At 39.9% G+C, this 19,094-nt stretch overlaps 1 protein-coding gene across 1 annotated transcript in view; it reads left to right on the top strand.

Annotated features, from left to right (window-relative positions):
- OBSCN (obscurin, cytoskeletal calmodulin and titin-interacting RhoGEF) overlaps positions 1–19,094 on the top strand; it is a 2,124,484-nt gene that overhangs the window by 792,560 nt on the left and 1,312,830 nt on the right. Inside the window, exons 69-71 of the mRNA XM_078665296.1 lie at positions 6,758–7,030; positions 8,340–8,612; positions 11,483–11,770. Coding sequence (XP_078521422.1) covers positions 6,758–7,030; positions 8,340–8,612; positions 11,483–11,770 — 834 coding nt within the window. The remainder of the gene's footprint in view (positions 1–6,757; positions 7,031–8,339; positions 8,613–11,482; positions 11,771–19,094) is intronic.

Below are 19,094 nucleotides of genomic sequence, written 5' to 3'. Positions count from 1 at the left end.
TTACTGAGGGAGCCGAAAACTGTGGGGCAAACTGGGTCATTCTTGAGTTTTCTCCAATAGTCACATCACCAGATTGTCTTTGATTGTCTGTCAGAGCACCCATTTTCTTTTTAAGAGGTGGTTGTGATGATTGTGATTCAGCCTGTGGATATGACACAAGAACAGGAGCAGAGGCATAAGGAGGGCATCCAGCAGGTTGGTGAGGCTGTAAGGGATTTCCCTTGTGTGCCCTCTCCATGCAATCTTCAACCAATTCTAAATTGGGTAATTTGGTTAGTCTCTCCTCCATTTTATCTAATTTGCTAAGGAGCGGCGGGAGAAGTTGTTTAAGAAATTGTTCCAACAACTGGCATAGGTCCTCTCCTGGGTATACTAAATGTGTGCTAGGTCCAATATCAGAGCTCACACACTGTAACGTAACTGATGACATATCGGAGGGGGTAGAGCTGGAGGTTTTGGATGATTTGGCTGATTTAGATACAACAGCTTTCTTAGCCTTCCCTCTGTTTCTCTTACATTGAGGCTCCTCAGTAGGATTATTATTATATATCCCAGTACACTTAGAGTTCTTAATCAAGAGCGGCATGCTGAATGATGTGTTCTGACTAGCCAGTTCATCTATCACACCCAGCACATTGGAGACAATAGGGAAAGAGTCAGGAATAATGGGTCTTTCCTCTTCCAAACAGAGGTGAAACTCTGTGATCTTGATCTCCTTAGTGAGCACGCCCTCTGCTCTTAGTAAAAAGGAGTCCAAAGTGTTGATAATTTCTCCTCCCGGTTCACTACCCTGTGCCTTTTGTTTCGCCATTCTGTGTCAAAAAAAAATTCCGGGACAAGAACGTAAGGGGGGTGACCCAGCCTCGTCCTGATGATGGCAGGCGTGGACAGGTCCACCCTTGGCCCGGGCCCGCTCCGCACAACGGGGCCGCGACGTTGCATAAGGTGCCTCAGAGCCCATCGGTGGTGTTGCTGGGAGACCGGGGAGTGTAAATGTAAATGTCATGGTACTTATAGAGCGCACTGTCACCAGACGGTCACCTTGCGGTGTCGCCAATGCGGTTTCCTGGCGCTGATACTCATACCGCTGTGGAACCCCTCCTGGCTTTCCCTGTGAAGTGTCCACTCCTGGGCACCCCCAGGGTGAAACCAGGCATCCTTAGCGCTGTTGGGGCCGGTGTGGAGGCTAAGCAAGCTATTGCCCAGAGTTGCAGCGTGGGGCCCGTGATTAGAATAGGCACCGAGGCGAGAATTAACAGGTCCGAGGAAATTGAGCCCGAGACCCCGCCGAGGCGGGAATCGAACCCTGGTCCCTGGCCAGAACTCTGCATCAGGGTCTGCCGCTCTAACCATTGAGCGTGTGGGAGGTGTAGTACTCATATGGCTCAGTCTCTGCAGGTGGTGCGGGGAGGCCAAACCCAGAATATCTGCTTAGATTCCTTCCAATCTAGAACAATGAAATTAATACAGGAGTACCACAATATTCCTACCTGAGCCCTACATCATTTAACATCTATGTAGCACCTCTTGCACAGATAGTAAGAACATATGGATTTGAGACCATATCATACGTGGATGATACCCAATTACTCATCTCCTTTGGGCCTGATCCAAGAAAACTTCAATCTCAGTCCGCTCACTGTATGAGAGAGATCGCGGTTTGATTGACTAACAACTGTCACCAGTGAAATGGAGACACAACTGAGCTTGGTCCAGCTCCTGTCCCCAAACAGGTGGTGAAAAAACTGGGTGTTAAAATTGACCAACTATGAAATCTCAGGTCAAATCTACTTGTGGTACCTGCTATGCCAACTTACGACTCTTGAGGAAAACCTTCCTATGGACACTCCCAGATACAGAACGACTCTAGTCCAGGCCCTTATCACTAGTCATCTATTAAGGGAAGCCAATGACCCATTGTTGGACAAACATCAAGTCAGTCAAAACAAAGCGGCGTGGTTAATCTGTAACTTGCCACCTCACATGTCCAATACGCCAATTCTAAGGGACCTTCACTGGTTGCCCATTTGAAAATGGATAATATTTAAGATGTGTAGCTTGACCCAGAAGGCCCTAAACAAGGCCCTGCCTACATATTTATATTCTAAACTTCATTTTTATCAGCCCTCTGCCCTACAGATTGCTGAGATTTTTTCATATGGGCTTTCTAAAGATCCCATGGATCCGCACAGGTAGACAAGATGGTAGATGGTACTCTTATGTAGCTCCATTTTACTGGCATAAACGGCCCTTTCCATCTGCTCCTGTGTGGAGCATGCCAAATTCAAAAAGATATTAAAAACATGGCTGTTCAAAGCTGCTCTCTAACCCTCTGACAAATTCAGAAATTTGCCCACTGCGCTAAGCGCCTACTGGAGTGAGTTGCGTGCTATAGTAAGTGCTTTGTAATGTAATATGTTGCTGACCCGAACCCCCTCAATTGTTATCTCAACAGGATTTGATCCATCAGCCCAGTTTTGGTGTTCCAGTTCACCATATTGTATGATCTTACTAATGTTATTTGTTTCCATCCTTCCATTTGCTTCCATTTCAGATCAATTCATACTGCCACTATTAACATGCTCAACCAAACTGTTTTCCAAAATATGGTAAACTGTAGTCCTATAGTGCTTCATCCCTTCCTACCTAAGCAACAACTGAAACTGAAGGCTGTGTTCAGAAATCAGCTTCCTGGACATCCTTCCCGTCTAAAAATGTCCTAACATAAATTGATCACATTTGAGGCTTTAATCTTCCTCAAGAATGCAATTTTAATCAGTTTAGAGAAGTAGTCCATCAGTACTACAGCATACCTGCCTGCTGCGCCAGTACATCTAAAAAGACCACGCACGTCAATTCCTACCTTCTCCCAGGCTCTGTTGGGAAATTCTAATGACACTATAGGGGGTTCCATTCTTTTAAGTGGTTTGACATTACACACACTCATGGTAGACATACTGCCGTGTCCTTCCTATAATAAATTCAATAATCTCTGGCGGAAGCCCATGGTAGAAAAAAAAGTTTACAAAAAGTTCAAGCTCATGGAAACTACCAGTATATCACACATTCTTATTCTGCCCACACCTGCATGAAATTACTTAACCCCAGTTCATCTCTGACATTTGAGTTCTTTCCTTGGCCAGCAGCTCCAGTAGCAACTTGAAAGTCTAGTCTTTAATCATAGTGTGTTCACATTCTTGGTACCTGGAACATTTCTGATAACAAAGGTGTACTCTTGCAATTGGTAAACCCATGTGGCTATTCGTGGTGTTGCTTTGCCAGCATTCTTAGTTAGGAACGATCAACCTAGGGTTTGTGGTCAGTGCGTAATTCATAGAAAGTGCCCCACCAATATGTCCTGAAATACTGTAGCATTCTCATACCTCTTTCTCTATTGTGGTGTATGTACCCTTTTTCCCCTTCAGTGTACATGCAACATCTCTCTTACACTCTTCTCTCACTTGCATCAGAACAGCTCCAAGACCATATGTGCTAGCATCAGTAACCACTGTTGTTTTGTCCTGCTGATCAAATAGTTTAAGAATTTCTGCCTTCATAATACATTCCATGATCTCTTCATTGTGTGTGGCACACATCTATCCACTCAAACCTAGCTCCTTTTTTAATTTTTGACCATAAGACATGAATCAATCAGTATTTCTTTAGTGTGACTATTCACCCACAAGGGTTTGAAGACATTAACACAATCAGAAAAATGATTAAAAAAAATTCCAAATATTCTGCTAGTACAAGGAAAGAGCACAATTGTTCCGTGTCACCAGGCAATGCCGCCTTGTCTATAGCTTCTACTACTTCATTTTTGGTTTCATGCCATCGCACAGTAATGTATTTACACGTCGCTGTACCCACTGTTAGACCAGCATGTTTTGATTTAAGTAGCACTCTTCCCAACTGCCTGTCATGTTATATCTTGTGTATACCCTAAATCAAGGTATCGCCTTAGAAGAACTAGACATTCATTGGGCCACAACACACTCTGCATCATATGCTGAAATACTGCAAATGCGGAGGCCGGTCCAGAAGACCTCCTTACAAACTGGAAAGCACCTTCTGGTGTCACAAATGATTGAATTTAGATGTTTGGACTCTGGATGCAAATGTACCTGGTGATAGGCCATTTACAGGTCAAGGGATGAGGATAACTAGGCACCTCTCATACACATCAGCATCTCATCAATGTGCAGAAGAGAGTGAAAAATACTTTCCTTCATATCACTCAAATCGACACACATGCACAGTTTCTCATCCGCCTTTTTGGCTAACACAACTGGCCTAAGCCATTCTGAAGATTCTATCTGCTTTATCACCTTTCTAGTTCCCAATCTGTTTAATTTGTGAATCAATTGGCCATGTAGCTCTAAAGAACCACTTCTCACCTTGAGCACTTTTGGCACTGCACACTTCTTCAACTCTATGAGATGTGCAAACTTCTTTCTTTTAACACACACATTTTTCCTAATTTCTCCACATCACTCTTACCCATGAGTAGTACCTGGTCTGGAGGATTGGTGTTGAGTATCATTCCCAACACACATTGTGCCCGCCAAACAATGTCTTACCCTTCTCCTCAATATTTACCCATACTGACATTGTCCTACCTTAACACTTCAACTCAGCATACAAATACCCAACCATTAGTAGCTTGACTCTACAGTGCCCTTCAGGTGTAACGTAAGAGGGTACTAAGTAAATATTACCCAACCTTTCCTGGATTGACCCACAAATTAAACTATAGAGTGAGCATAAATCTGCCACATAGAGACCTCAACTTCACTTATGTTCACCAAGCATTTTGGTGGACGATAAGACACACTCACTTTGTTCCCTTCCTGCCGTTGAATCTTTTTCACCCTCACCACCAGTAAATCAATCTTCTCTTTATAACTTACATATTCATCATTCACATCTTCTCCATAGTGTCTCTTCACCGTGTTTACACTATACTTTCCTACATGTTCCTCAACATTACACACTCTGGTAAAATGCCCTTGTTTTTTTGCATTTGAAACATTTTGCCTTTAAAACAGAAGATGGTATTGACACTGCCATATGTTTAGTGCTTCAGCATCTGTAACATTGTCATTTTTCCACGCCAACATTCATAGTTTGTCTCCTTGCCTATTGTTGAGTTTCTTTTAAATAACAGGAAGTTAAACTTATAGTTGAAGACAATGTAGGATGCCTCAATTGTAATAATTTCTCCTCAAATTTAATGTTGCTTGTTCTGTTTATCAGTTGGTCTCTAATCATTTCTTTTTAGAGATCTTTTAATATACACGTTGCTGCTGAGGTACGAAGCACAGCTACATACAGTACAAAGTACTCATTAGGCCTTTGTGCATGGGAAAATCATTTGTGCCTTTCAGTTACAACATTCACTTTCTTGCCAAAATTCTCCTGCATTCTCATACTCTTCCACTGCCCCCTCATTCATTTCTAACATGCCTGGCTATCTCTTGTATGCCTTGTGGTAATAGGTATTACTTTCAAGATGTTGCCTCCCTCTTCTCCCAAATTATGATTTAGCATAGCTAATTTCATATTTTCCCTGTGAAACATCCATTACTACGTGCACATTGCATCGCAATGCCTTTACATCGCGGGTATTACAACGCAAGTCGGTACAACGACTTGCCCTGGATGGTGCTCTAACCTAAGGAATAGAATGATTTACTATACCAACACCTTCCCTACTGTACGTAGACTGGTGTTGGAATAGTAAATCATACTATTCCTAAGTCCATAGCCCTCCAGCGCAAGTGGTTGTAACGACATGCGTTGTAAAAACTGTGATGTAACGTATCGCGATCATTTTGATCGACTTGTAACGCCACATATTCGTTTTCCCTCCATTCCTACTAGGTCATTAATGGAACACCTGCACTTTTCAGAAATATTGGAGGATGCTTGCATGGACATGGGCCCAAGTACACATTAAATAACGGTCTAGATGCAAGTACAAACAACAATATTAAAAGTGAGCACTGTTGTCAGAGTTGATGTAAATCTTCTTATATGGTGGTAGAATGTTCAGCCACGTCCCTTTTAAAAATGGCAAACTTCTTCCTTAGTATTTACTTTAAGCTCCTTTGAAGTGTTGTGGAATACTAACGGCCTTATTGTATTTTCAGCAGAGTGGTCATCACTTCACAGATAGTAGCTTGTAGTCTTTCTTTTATATTCATGGAACAGTGGTAGATGGCGAAAGAGTGATCATCTTACTGTTTTTGTTAGGTTTTATTTTTCTGAAATGTGCACTTGGGCAGTCTGTAAAGCTGGTGATAAATTGAGCAAGTTGGCCACTGTTTTATCACAAAGAAATGGGTGAGATTTAGCCGCTCATGTTGGTTTGAATACATACTGCCATGTGAAGAGATTAAAAGCGTGTGGCGCGGTGATTGCGTGAGTAGGTCAGTGGCGCACAAGTTAATAGAAGAGTGGGTGAAGGACAAGGTGGGCTAAATTCAATTTGAATTAAAAAGTTAAATATACCTCAACACCTCTAATGCATACAAAGGGATTTGAATGGTAGCAGTTGCATTACAAGCATACAACTTCTAGGCTGGCATAGCTCCTTTACCTTGCTCCTTCATCCTGTTCCTTCCTGGTCCAGGATCTAGAGCCCTTTGTTCTCAATCAAGTAAAACGCTTAAATAAATAGATATCATCAAAACATAACACATATTTTAATGAACAGTTGTTTACCCTCAAAATTCATGTCTTTTATCATTCCTAGCTAAGAATACAATTCTTCAGGGTCTGGAAAATTTGGAAGTGGTGGAGGGAGGTGAAGCTCTTTTTGAGGTCTACCTATCCAAACCGGAGTGCTACAACTACAACTGGCTGATAGATGATGAACCTGCAAAGACGACAGAAAATGTTGAGATGGTATTTTTTGAGAATGGCCGAAGGCATCTGCTGCTCCTGAAGAATCTCACTGCCCAGGACAGCTGCAGAGTTACATTCATGGCTAGTGATGTTGTGACATCAGCTTTCCTGACTGTGAAAGGTAAAGCCCTATATAATTTTTGCTGTATTTTACAGTCAAACATTCTTTAAAAGTAACGGGCAATGACATCAGGGAGAACTGGAAGTGCAGTCTGTAAAATAAATTGCAACAGCAAAGATGCATGGTACAAGATTGCATTTTTGTGTTGTGAAGTAAAATGAAAGTGAACCTTTTCTAATGCGCCTCAGTTCACATACATCAGCAGATGGCATTTGGGGGTCCCCTTTTATGTCACTTACTGTTATAGAAGTTGAAGGAAATTCCCAAAATGGAGGACAGTTTAAGTAAGACGCGCTTAAATATAAGGTCAAAATAAAATAAATAGAAAGAGTTTTTGATTGTGAAATCTGGCAGAAGTTAAAAAATTAATAGCAAGTAAAACATATATATTTGTTAAATGCCTATTCATTTTAATTATCTTTAAGGCTTCCTGTTGTCCGTTTTTACTGATTTTTACAGATGAATACAGACAAAAAACATGTATTTTCCTGTCTGTATTTATTTTTAAATGTGAATAAAAACGGAAATTAGATTCTTTTTTGAGTGGTTCTAAATGCTGTCGTTCTTGACTACCAAGCCAATAGTTTGTGGATTGACAGGTAAGGGGTTAAAAAAGAAAGGAATGTTAGTAAAGAGTCTTAAACAGCAGTAGATATCCAAAATCTTGATACTAAAATGTTCATGTTTTCATATAAGTGCATTTATCATCTGTGGGTGTTCATATCATGGAAACCTATCAGAAGTTCAAGCATGAATGCACATGTATCCTTACATAAATGTGGAAATATACTAGTTTAAATTTTTTCACAAAACCCAAAATAAATACCGTAAAACTGGGATTCCTAATTATAATGGAATCCGGAGAAGGCTACATTACTTCCACAAATATTTAATACTTTAAGCTACAACACATCTCGTTGAATGTATGTTGTTCTGACATTTATTATCTTTCTAGTTCACATGTGCTAGGCTGCATCCATTTTATATAGTTTATTGTTCTTTTATTTTGAAGTATATATAAACTATATATAAACTCATCAATTATAAATCACAGTATATAGAAACTAAATGCTATGCAGCACTTATCACTTTTGCAGTCTGAATTTAGTGTATAACTGAGTCATTACTCTACAGAAACACTGTACTTTCTTAACATAAATAGTTTTTGTATAATCTATCTAAAACATGCCAACTTATTGCATATTGTACTCTATGTGTGATTTTTTGAATATTGTTCAATAAAGAGGAATGTTATTGTTTGCCTCTCTGCTTTGTGCAACTGGAGTCTGACTGCACTTTATGGTTCCAGGATGGCGCTTGGACTTTGTGAAACCTCTTGTTGACATTGAAGTCACAGCTGGTGGGAAAGCAACATTCAACTGTGTACTAAGTGAAGCAGTACCAGTGAATGAGGTGGCCTGGTACCATAATGATGTGGACATACAACCGGATGAAAACTGGTCGATGCAGGTAGATGGCAGCACCTACACTCTCATCCTGAAAGAGGCCAAGCTGCATCATACAGGAGAGGTGACATTTGCTTCAAGAGATGCCATTGCATCGGCAAAGCTATTGGTTATAGGTAAGCCATGTGTGCCAGTGTTAACCATTGTAAAAAAAAAAAAGAAAGTTATGAGCAACAACTATTATACAGAGCCTGCAGAAATGTAGGTAGCATTCACCCGAACATTGGTGAGTTTTGTATGATGGCAAAATATATTTCTATTTAAAATTGCTTGCCTGTTAATACCCTAGAAAAAATGGACTGGGCAATTTAATTGATGCAATATGGGTGTTTTAAGATTTTTACGCATTGTAGTTGTGTAGTAGTTATGACCATCCATCTAAGTATCAAAGACTCAAGCATCTAAATGGTGGTTCTATACCCCTATATTGGATTAATTTGAAAGGCTTTAAGCAATTTGATCCAACCTTTAGGTGATCTTCTCAGTGTCCTATTTTGCTTATGCTCTTAGCCCTGAATTTAATGTCAGATGACGAATTCAACATTCTCAGTGCACCATGGCCCTGTATCTTAATTTTCAATTTGGTTTAACATCCAGAATCAATGGGAGACTGAATATTATGGTTCTAGTCTAGCTCAGATGCCCCTTTGAATTGTAGATGAACAGTTGCAAAATACACCACATAGATGACTTTAAACAGGGAGGGTTCCATTGAGACAATACATGATGTGCTTTACATAACCCAATTACATATGTCACCATTTATCATACATCAGGTTGAAAAAAAATATATAGACTACAATAACGTTCGAGTAGGGAAATGTATGTATATGTCTATCTCGGCGTGGATGGCAATGTGCTAATCCTGCGCTGAGAGACTTTGATAGAAAAGCAGACATTTGAGGTGAGCAAATTTAGAGTGTCGCTGGTGTTGAGAGTGCTCTATACTAGAGCAGTTTTCCACCTAAACTTGAAAACTACCCAGAGTTCTCTGCTTCTTCTTTGCATGTTTACATATATGTATATATATTATTCAGTCGATAAATATAATTATCCCAAAGTCAGTAATAACCTTGTTACCAGCAATTAAATGATTTTAAAACATTATTTGGGAGTTTTTCAGTTGAAAAGTGTAAATAAATTTCCAAGTATTATTGAAAGAAAGTGTTATATTCAAACATAAAAACAGGTTTGCTTGGTTGGTTATAATTTTACCATATAAATTACTAATTGGTTATCATCCAAACACACCTCTATTTTAAGCTGTATATGGAAGGGTCAACAACATTCTTATTTTTGCAGAAAGTGTATCTTTTTTAAATGTAAAAATGTAGAGCATTTTCGATAGAATGTAATAAAACATTATATATGTTTTGTTCTAACAAAATGTATATATGTTTTTATTATTCAAACCCACCTTTTGTAAAATAGTATTGTTCGAGTGTTTAGAAATGTTGATACTGTGTGCTGAATGTTTTAACTTTTGAAAAGTTTGGGGTTTTAGTTGATAACATATTATCAAATAATTGCTACATTTTATAATGGTGTCCCAACTATTTTCATTGTTGTGTACACCTGTGTGATGATTAAATATAGTGCTAAATGTTATAAATATGCCAACTATATTAAAAGTGGCAAAAGGTTGGTTATGTTTGTGCAAAATTATGAAAGTTTAAATTTACTGTGTATCAACCACTTTAAACAAACACATTTAATTATGCAAATATTTTTTAAAAGTAGGACTGGTTACTAAAACCCAAATTTATTATTGATATTAGCCACCATCTCCACTGAATTATTTCCCATTTCACTCTCTGGCACTGGCCATTGTGGGGATTCCTACGTATTAACGTAACGTCTAGGCCATAGAGTGGGGGCAAAGGTTGACGTTTAGGACTGTCCTAGATCTACTGCCACTCTAATGTCAGATCCTGTAAGGCAACCCTTCCAAAGTCACATGGGGCAACAGTGCCACTTGGGGCAGAGTCTCTTCCTTCTCAGAATGAGGAATCTTTAGGCAAAATGCACATGCTTAGTAGACCAAGGTAAATTCATGGTCTTCCTTTAGGATTACAGATGCTACCAGTGTGACAGGCAAAGTTGCCCCCCAACCCCAGTTAGGTCTGGGAGGGGTTGGATACTTTGAGAGGTGAAAGGTCACTGCCACTCCTCCATCTCACATCATCACTGGGTGCCTCCTTCAAATTATGATAACAGGGTGTTCTATTGCCAAATGAACATAAAAGCTGTCACCTAGTTGTCAACTGCCAAAGGATGGGGTGAGACCGGACCTCAATGTGGAGATGCCCTAAGTTATTATAGTAACTTTCAAAAAACAAAATTTGAAGTTAAAATGGTTGGTTACAAGTTACAAATTCCATTTAAAACATTAAATCAAAGAAACGTGCATGTTCTAAGTTGTTAGACAAAAATATGACATATGAGCTTTAATTAAGTCTAAAGATCTTTTATATCTAATTATTTAAGACTAGATTTTTAGAAGAAGGGGATATTTTAAACACTTTGACAAGATTTTAATCACAATTTCAAATTGTAAGGTTCATGGGAGAAAATATTTTTCTTTGATTGGAAATGTGCTTGGCAGGACTTTGTGGTTTCATCATACCTAAAAGTGTAAGCTTACATTGTAAAAAAATAGAAAGCTAGCTTTGTAAAATGTGATCAAAATCAAGGCTTATTCCACTAATTACTTGACTCAAAGTCCAGCTACTTAGCCTTGGTCAATACATTCCTGCAAGATCAATTATACAGAATAAAACCATTGGCTACAAACAAAAAATATCAGGAGCCAGCTAAACTAATGCTAGGCCAGAAGAATTGATAGAGAAGATAAGTATAATATAAATGTATTTGTTAAAGGACTTTTTTATGAGATGTCTTGCTATTCTGATAATTAAAAAAAAAATTGTGAAGTTTGTTAAGCACTAATGTATTTTTAAATGTTGGGACTCTATTGTGCCTCTAGCCCTCCCTGACCCCCCTGAAGAGCCAGAGATTGTAAGTAAGAGCAGCCACTCGGTAACCTTGTCCTGGTTTACACCACTGAGCGATGGCGGTGCTGATGTCTTAGGCTACCATGTTGAGATGAAAACCTCAGGTAGTGGCTGGCAGCGGTGCAACGCCGAAGCAGTTCAAAGCATGGAGTTTGTTGTGGATAACCTTGTGCCGGGCGAGGCCTACCGATTCCGCATTTCGTCTATAAACAAAGCTGGTGTTGGGGAGCCGGTCCACTTACCTCAAACGGTTCAGCTAGGTGAGAAAAAAGGCGCACCTACTGTGCACCACAAATTCATAAGCACTTTTTTCTTGCATGTCACATCTGCTTAGTGAGCAAACATGACCTCATCTGGTACTTGCCCTGCCTATAGTCTGCTTTTTTGTAAAAACGAATTCAGAGCTTCTAAAATTTGTAAAATAATGTTATTTGATGCAATAGTTTAAGCCTGTTCTCCTTCCTCATATATACCTTGTGCCATGTTTCCTAGCCTATGCTTGACTGTATTAGTTAGCCGGATTGCCAAAATACCTTAGTATGTAAGATCAGATGTAGATATAACAACTAATCTGAAAAAGGCATGATTGAACAATGCTCACTCTGCAATAACCTTTAACTAGAAACCCACTATGCATGTGCACAGTGTGACTGATAGCCAATGGGAGGATCAGTGAGTGAAACGGTTATTGCCAAAACGTTCAGTGATCCGCAGGTCACAAAACTGAGTCTGATAAGGCTGAATCAGCTTCTTTACACCGCTTAGAAATGGCAGACTTGCAATGTAAAGCTCTATATAAAAAGCAAGTTGTTATTATTTTCACAGATCCGAGTTGGACATGTATGTAAGTAAACTCCTTGATTCCTTTCTAGTTGGTACCATCGAAAACGTCGTAGGTGCTGGTGTGGACAGGCACATCCTGGATCTGATGGACTCCTTTCCACACCTACATGATTTATCGGGTCTGCTTCACAACATTTTTTGGACTTGTAAATCAATGTTATGAATGCAAATTTCTGGAATTACTAGTGTTAGGTACCCACAAACATATACCTTACAATTATATATCTTTTTACTCCCACTTAATATTATCTCACACTTATGTTATATTCTGCTGGAGTAAATCCCAGGCAAGGTTTGCAGATGGAACGCTTGGAGGCTTTTTATGCCTTAAAAGCTTGTGAATACTCACAAACAGATTAGTTGGTGGCTGTTCAAAATCTTCACCTGGCCCTTCCCCTCCATTCAACTTGGTCAGGAATGTGCTCCTTATAAAGGGTTGGAGTAAATATCTTTCCAGGTTGGGACTTTGTGACTTCATGAGAGTGACTGGAAGGGGTTTATCCACAGGGAAGAATAGTTTGCCAGTGGAAATAAAAAGAGAAAATATGCATGCAGGAGAGTGTAAAACTTGATGTTTTTTCTTGGTGAAATGAACCCAAAGAGATGTAGTTTTCTGTTAGAAAATGTATCTATTCTTTTTAGATCAATAGGTAGGATACCATCTCAGCATATGGTTACTTCATTTTCCTGTCTGTATTTATTTAATTACTTTTCGCTGAAACTTTTCCCATAATCTGAGCCACTGTTTTATTTGCCACATCAAGAAGAGAAATTGAAATCTGCTGTTTTAGTTATGTCTGTAGAACACTAGTTATACTTGTAATCTAGACACTTTTGGCTGTGGTTTAGCCTAAGATGTGTAGAAAACAGATCCACGACTGTACTGCAGTGCTTGTATGTCTAAGAGCATGAAATAAATTGAGGTTCTTCTTGTAACAGAAATACATAAAATAGGGAAGACCAAACTTGTTTCATTATGGTTCTGGTCAAGCAATGTTGCTTTTTGGGCACCGATTAACGTGAACATGCAACATAGCAGGCAAAAGAGAATAAATAACAAGGTCAGTGTTCCAGACACATATTGGGCAGAGCAATGCAGGAGAGAAAGGTGCTTGTGTAGTAGAGAGCATGGTTAGTCTCTTGTTGGGAGGCAAAGGACTGTTTTAACAGGGATATTTTTCTGTTTTTTCCTAAAGATCATTTTATTGAGTGTGGTTTCAGAGCAGTATCTGCTGCATTCTGAAGCGAGGACCATTAAAAATGGTGAAACTTGCATCCATGTTGCGGTATTTAAATTTTGGCTTTCAGATTGTCAATACTTATGGCCTGATTCAAATCTTGGCTGACAGGTTACTCCAATACAGCGGTGATGGATATCCTGTCTGCTAAAATATAAATCCCATATGATATAATGGGATTAATATTTCGGTGGACGGAATATCCATCGCCATTGTAACGGAGTAACCCATCCGCTAAGCTCTAAATCAGGCTCTTAGTTTGATAAAAGGTTTCTGGAAAGGAAGTAATTGGTACTGACCATACCTTAATCCCTTACCCCAATACTTAATATCTTATAATATTATGAATCTTATCTACCATTTTATCGCTGTTGTACTTTCAGCATTTGCTTGAGTTTAATCGTAGTAAAACAGGGTTGCCTTAGTAGTTCATAACTTTCAGAATATCATCGAAAGGTCATTGAAAAGAACTGTGACCTCAGACAAACAGAAATCAAATTAAGGAAATATTTTGGCCTTTCAATACTCCCTAATTGCAACTGTACTTGAAAGTAAAGAAGGACGTCAGGGAGATGTGCAGTGTCATTAATTTTCTCTTTGAGATCCAAAATCAGAATACCTAATATCAGGGTCCATCTTAAGAGTTTCAATAGTTGGAAGACTTAATTTGCTGCAATTTCAATATTCATTATGTTGCAACATCAGTCTTCTAAGAGGTGAATCCTTTTAGCAGCTTTAAATATGATCATTGAGGTAGTTGCTCTCAAATTTAGTGGTTATATGCTAGAATGGAAGTAAACAGGAATGTGTAGGCTATCCAACAAGCCCAATGGAGGTGACAATCTTTTAGGTTTGTTGGTATGGGGGATAGCCAACGTTGTCCTGAGTGTTGGTAGAGGCAAGCTAGGTGGGGATAAATTCATGGACTGATTAGAAGAGTACACTGATAAAAAATGTCCCGGGCTCTGTCAGTCAGCCAGTCCAGTGTTTGAAGGTCAAGAAACAGGTCTCTTGGAATAACGTATGGAGTATGGGTGACAAAGTTGTTTGGAAGGCAGAAGACATATATATTCAATGAGATGGCTGTTGCAATAAACTGGTTTGCTGGGAACTAATGTCTTGAAAATGGTATTGGCTGAATAATATGAAATGTGGTGCTGAATTTTCCAGATGTTGAGTAAGTGGACTATGCAGTTAAGTTATGAAAACACACTCCGACCCATTGAATTGCAGTAATCAACTCCAACGAGTCTGGCTCACAACCAAGAAAATATATTATTGTGAGAAAAAACCACAGACCAGATAAGGAGTTTAGATGTTATAAATGTTCTGAGAATCTCCACCTCCTGTTGACTAAATTAATGTCTTGGAACACCTGCATGAAAGTGCCGCTGAGGAGCATTGTTGAAGTTAGGATGTTGAACAGGGCCCATTGGTCAATGGTATTGACTCCTGCTGAGAGCTGGCAGGATGATAAGTGGTGTCTCTACTGTTGTTAATCTACAGTAAGTTATTAACCACATTGATTGTTGCAATCTCTATGCTACACCGATGCCTGGAAATAGATTGGGAGTCTTGATAGAGGATGGTGCTTGATTTTCTCGCAAACCTTGGTGACAGACTTGAAACCCAGTTTGGTTATAAGTAGGTGATAGGATGACAGTTGGTAAAATGTTGTGGGCTGTGCTTGGCCTTCGTTTGTAGTGGTAGGATCTGATTTGATTTGAGTGGTTCAGGGAAGAAGTATATGGAGAGAGATGCATTCATAATGTTGAGCAAAGGCCTGACTGCTGATTCCTTTGCTCTATAGATTCTAGAACGTTGTTGTCTTCATTTGATGTGAAGAAGAACAAAACAGTGATGGTTTAATCACGTAAAATATTCTGAGCCACTAGTAATTACTCTGAGCCGCTATTCAGTCTATTGATTTTTGCCCACAATGCCACTTCAAACAGGAATAAACCATGCACAAATTAGCCTTGGTCCTGCTACAAAAACGACAGTCTAGCCCAAATTGTGAGGTAAGGTCTCCTTTGAAGGGAACATAAACAACACCAGACCAGGTTCAACCTATTTGAGCACATTGAGCACAGCTTCCATTTCTGGACACATCAATCACACTTAGGGGCCTTGCACTGAAGAAAACAGAAACTTGATTTTGGGATTTTGTGAATTAATTTCAGCCACTAGTAATTACACTCGGCAGCAATACAGCCCATCATTGATATACCCACCATACCACCTCACACAAGAAACAGCCATTTACTAATCAGCCTTGGTCCTGCTCCAATAAGAGCAGTCTAGTCCAAACTGCCAGGCAAGGTCTCATTTGAAGGGACCATAAACAACCCCAGACCAGTTCCAACCTGTTTGATGTGGTCTTGAGTTGTAAAGGAGTCTTGCCAGGGAGCCAGTGGATATTAGACTGAACTGTGAATATTTGAGTGTGTTACAAGGTGGTTCCAGGGCGTTTTAGCTGCTGCTACTTTGTCATCTCTTAGTTCTTTGATAGTGGCAGTCTTAAAGAAAATGTTGATGGCAGTGTATTTTCGATGTAATGGGTCTGAACGAAGGTTGCCACATAATGGACTTGAAGAGGTATCAGCTCCGGCTGGATGTTGTGATTATGATGTTGCTGTAGCAAGATGCCTTGTCCTCAAGATCTTTTGCTTGCTGTGCACATGATCACTTCTTTTGCTGCCTAAAGATGATGCTCTCGCTATCTATGAGTTAGTGGGTGTAACAGCTTGAAAAGGGTGTTGGAAACGATGAGTGAGGCTTGAGTGTGGCGTGGATATCACCATAGATTCCAGAGTGCAAGTGTTATCTCTGAGGAGGGATTTAATGTTGTTGGTGGGATCTGATGTCATTTACTGCACCAACAGTGAAATTCTTAAAGGAGTGATTCTATTGCTTGACTGGCTTTGGCTGTCCTTCATATGGGAGTGCGTGGATTCTGTGATTTTGCTGTGGAATGACAAGTGGGATGTGGTTGAGAATATTTGAGTTGACTGTTCTTGGGTGATACCAGTGTTTGTAGTCATTATAAGTGCACAAGATTGTGAAGATTGTGCTAATTGATGTGTTCTATTTGCCTGGATTCCTATGTATGACTGAGTGTTGATGTATGTACATAAGTGTGTGAAAGAGAGGTTCTGACCCCAAGCAGCCATACGTCCTAAGAAGACAAAACAATCCATGGCATTTAATAAGCCCTCCACTAAGCGAAATCCTTGGCAAGAATACTTTTAGGGTAACTCATATATGGAGTCTGTGGTATAGCTATGTGTGATGAGGAAAATGTGAAAACTGTTCTTGGGCCTTAACTAAATGAGGGGAGGCTGGGCAGTGGTTCCTTCAACACTGGTGAGGTTTGCTGTAGACTGGGAGGACTTTGTCCGAGTAGATGAGCATTAGTCGATTTGGAGGGGGAAGTGGCTGGAAATTGCTGCTGGATGCCAAATCACTAAACAGTATGAGAGGCTAGACAGTGCGTTATAGTTTCCTGGCAACACACATTGCTGGCTTGTGGGCCCATGTCAAAAAATTGCCCTATTTGTAATGGACAAGTGGGAGAACAGGCTAATTCTTCTCGATTGGCTGGTGTGATGTGAAATCGAGGTTCATGTGGCTTTGGTGAGCCACATTGCAGGTTAAGGTTCCTCACTGCAAAGTGGTCAGGAACTGGACAATTTGGGCTGGGGAATTAGTAGAAACAAACTCATCAGTTCTGATGGCTCATACTTACACTGATCCCCTTGTGTTGGTATGAGCCCCTTTCGTCATACTCCTGATATCATTCTTCATTTTACTGATACTCCCAGCTAGCAGGCAGGAGCCCTCCTGCAAGACCACTGCTATTCAGATTCTCTTCATCTTTCACTTAACTTTCCTCTGTCAAGCCATCTTGTCCCTTCTCTGCTTTTCTTCTGCCATTCTTTCATCCTGCACACTTGTCTAATGTTTCCAAGTGCTTCATAGGTTCGAATTATAAACAATCTTCATGACCTTTCCACTGTGGATCCCACTGGGTAAAACTCATCCTCAGTACCTGGACTAAAAATACTAGGCATTTTTTGTCTTTGTATTGCTCATTCTTTTTCTCAGCCCCAGCCAAATCATTCAACTTCATATTAACCCACAAAATATTTGTTTGCATCCAAGCTCTATTTGTAGACTAATTTGTAGAGAGTAAACAGTAAGTATTTCAATGCTTCTAGGGCAGTCATCTTAATTTTACATCCTTCTTAGCGTTCCTTGTCATTTCTTAGATCCATTCTTTATTTCCCACAATAGGAATGAAACATACTTTGCTTTATCCACCACGTACCACAAGCCTTTGTGGCTCTGATAATGTTTTGTTGGTTTCAGCAGTGCCTGCTCCTTGTACACCCTTTTCCCTCTGTACTTTGCCTCTCCTCTCTCTATCACAGCAGCCAGCCAGAGTGAGCCCATATCCATTTCCTAGTATACCCCAAACTCCACAGGATGCATAGGCTGCTGCCTAGTAGTGCACAGGTAATCAGTACTTTGTGCTTGGTTTTTCTCAGCCAAGCTTGAATAACTTCACTAGCCTTGCCTTATTCTTACAGGGTGCTCCCTTTGCAACCAAAAAGTCCCTTACAATTAAGTCCCATTACTAACAAGCATTTACAATGCAATGGTCTTGGCATCATTAAAGGTAGAGCTATTGGCATTGCTCATGACATTTCTTTTTTTTCTTTAAATCATGAATAAATGGCATTGTCATTTACATTGCCAATACACAGCACTCTGCACTCAACAGCACACACCACTCTGCACCTGCACTCACTACTCTGCACTCTGCACTCACTACTCTGCACTCTGCACTCACTACTCTGCACTCACTACTCTGCACTCACTACTCTGCACTCTGCACTCACTACTCTGCACTCACTACTCTGCACTCTGCACTCACTACTCTGCACTTGCACTCACTACTCTGCACTCACTACTCTGCACTCTGCACTCACTACTCTGCACTCACTACTCTGCACTCACTACTCTGCACTCTGCACTCACTACTCTGCACTCTGCACTCACTACTCTGCACTCACTACTCTACACACTCACTACTCTGCGCACTCACTACTCTACGCACTCACTACTCTACGCACTCACTACTCTACGCACTCACTACTCTATGCACTCACTAGTCTACGCAAGAGGCTCTGTGGTTTCTGTGACGTTGGTGAAATGTATACATTGATTCAAAAAATATACATACATGCCAACATTTCGAAACACCCAAAAACGCGATTTGCGAAAAAATTGGAAGAAAATTAAATTATCAATTTTCTTGCACTTTAAGTTTAAGTGGGAGATGGGTAATATATCGATATTTTGGCTTTTAACAATATTGCGGGTAACACAATAATAGAGAATAAACGCACGAATAATGTAAACATGAATTTATGAGAACGGAAAAAAAACTCCTGAACTTAAAAATGCTGCATATTTATCTCTACAGTTGGAAACTAGG

This window comes from Lissotriton helveticus, chromosome 10 (genome assembly GCF_964261635.1).
Source record: "Lissotriton helveticus chromosome 10, aLisHel1.1, whole genome shotgun sequence".
Lineage (NCBI taxonomy): Eukaryota > Metazoa > Chordata > Amphibia > Caudata > Salamandridae > Lissotriton > Lissotriton helveticus.
This window is presented reverse-complemented; position numbering and strand designations above follow the sequence as displayed.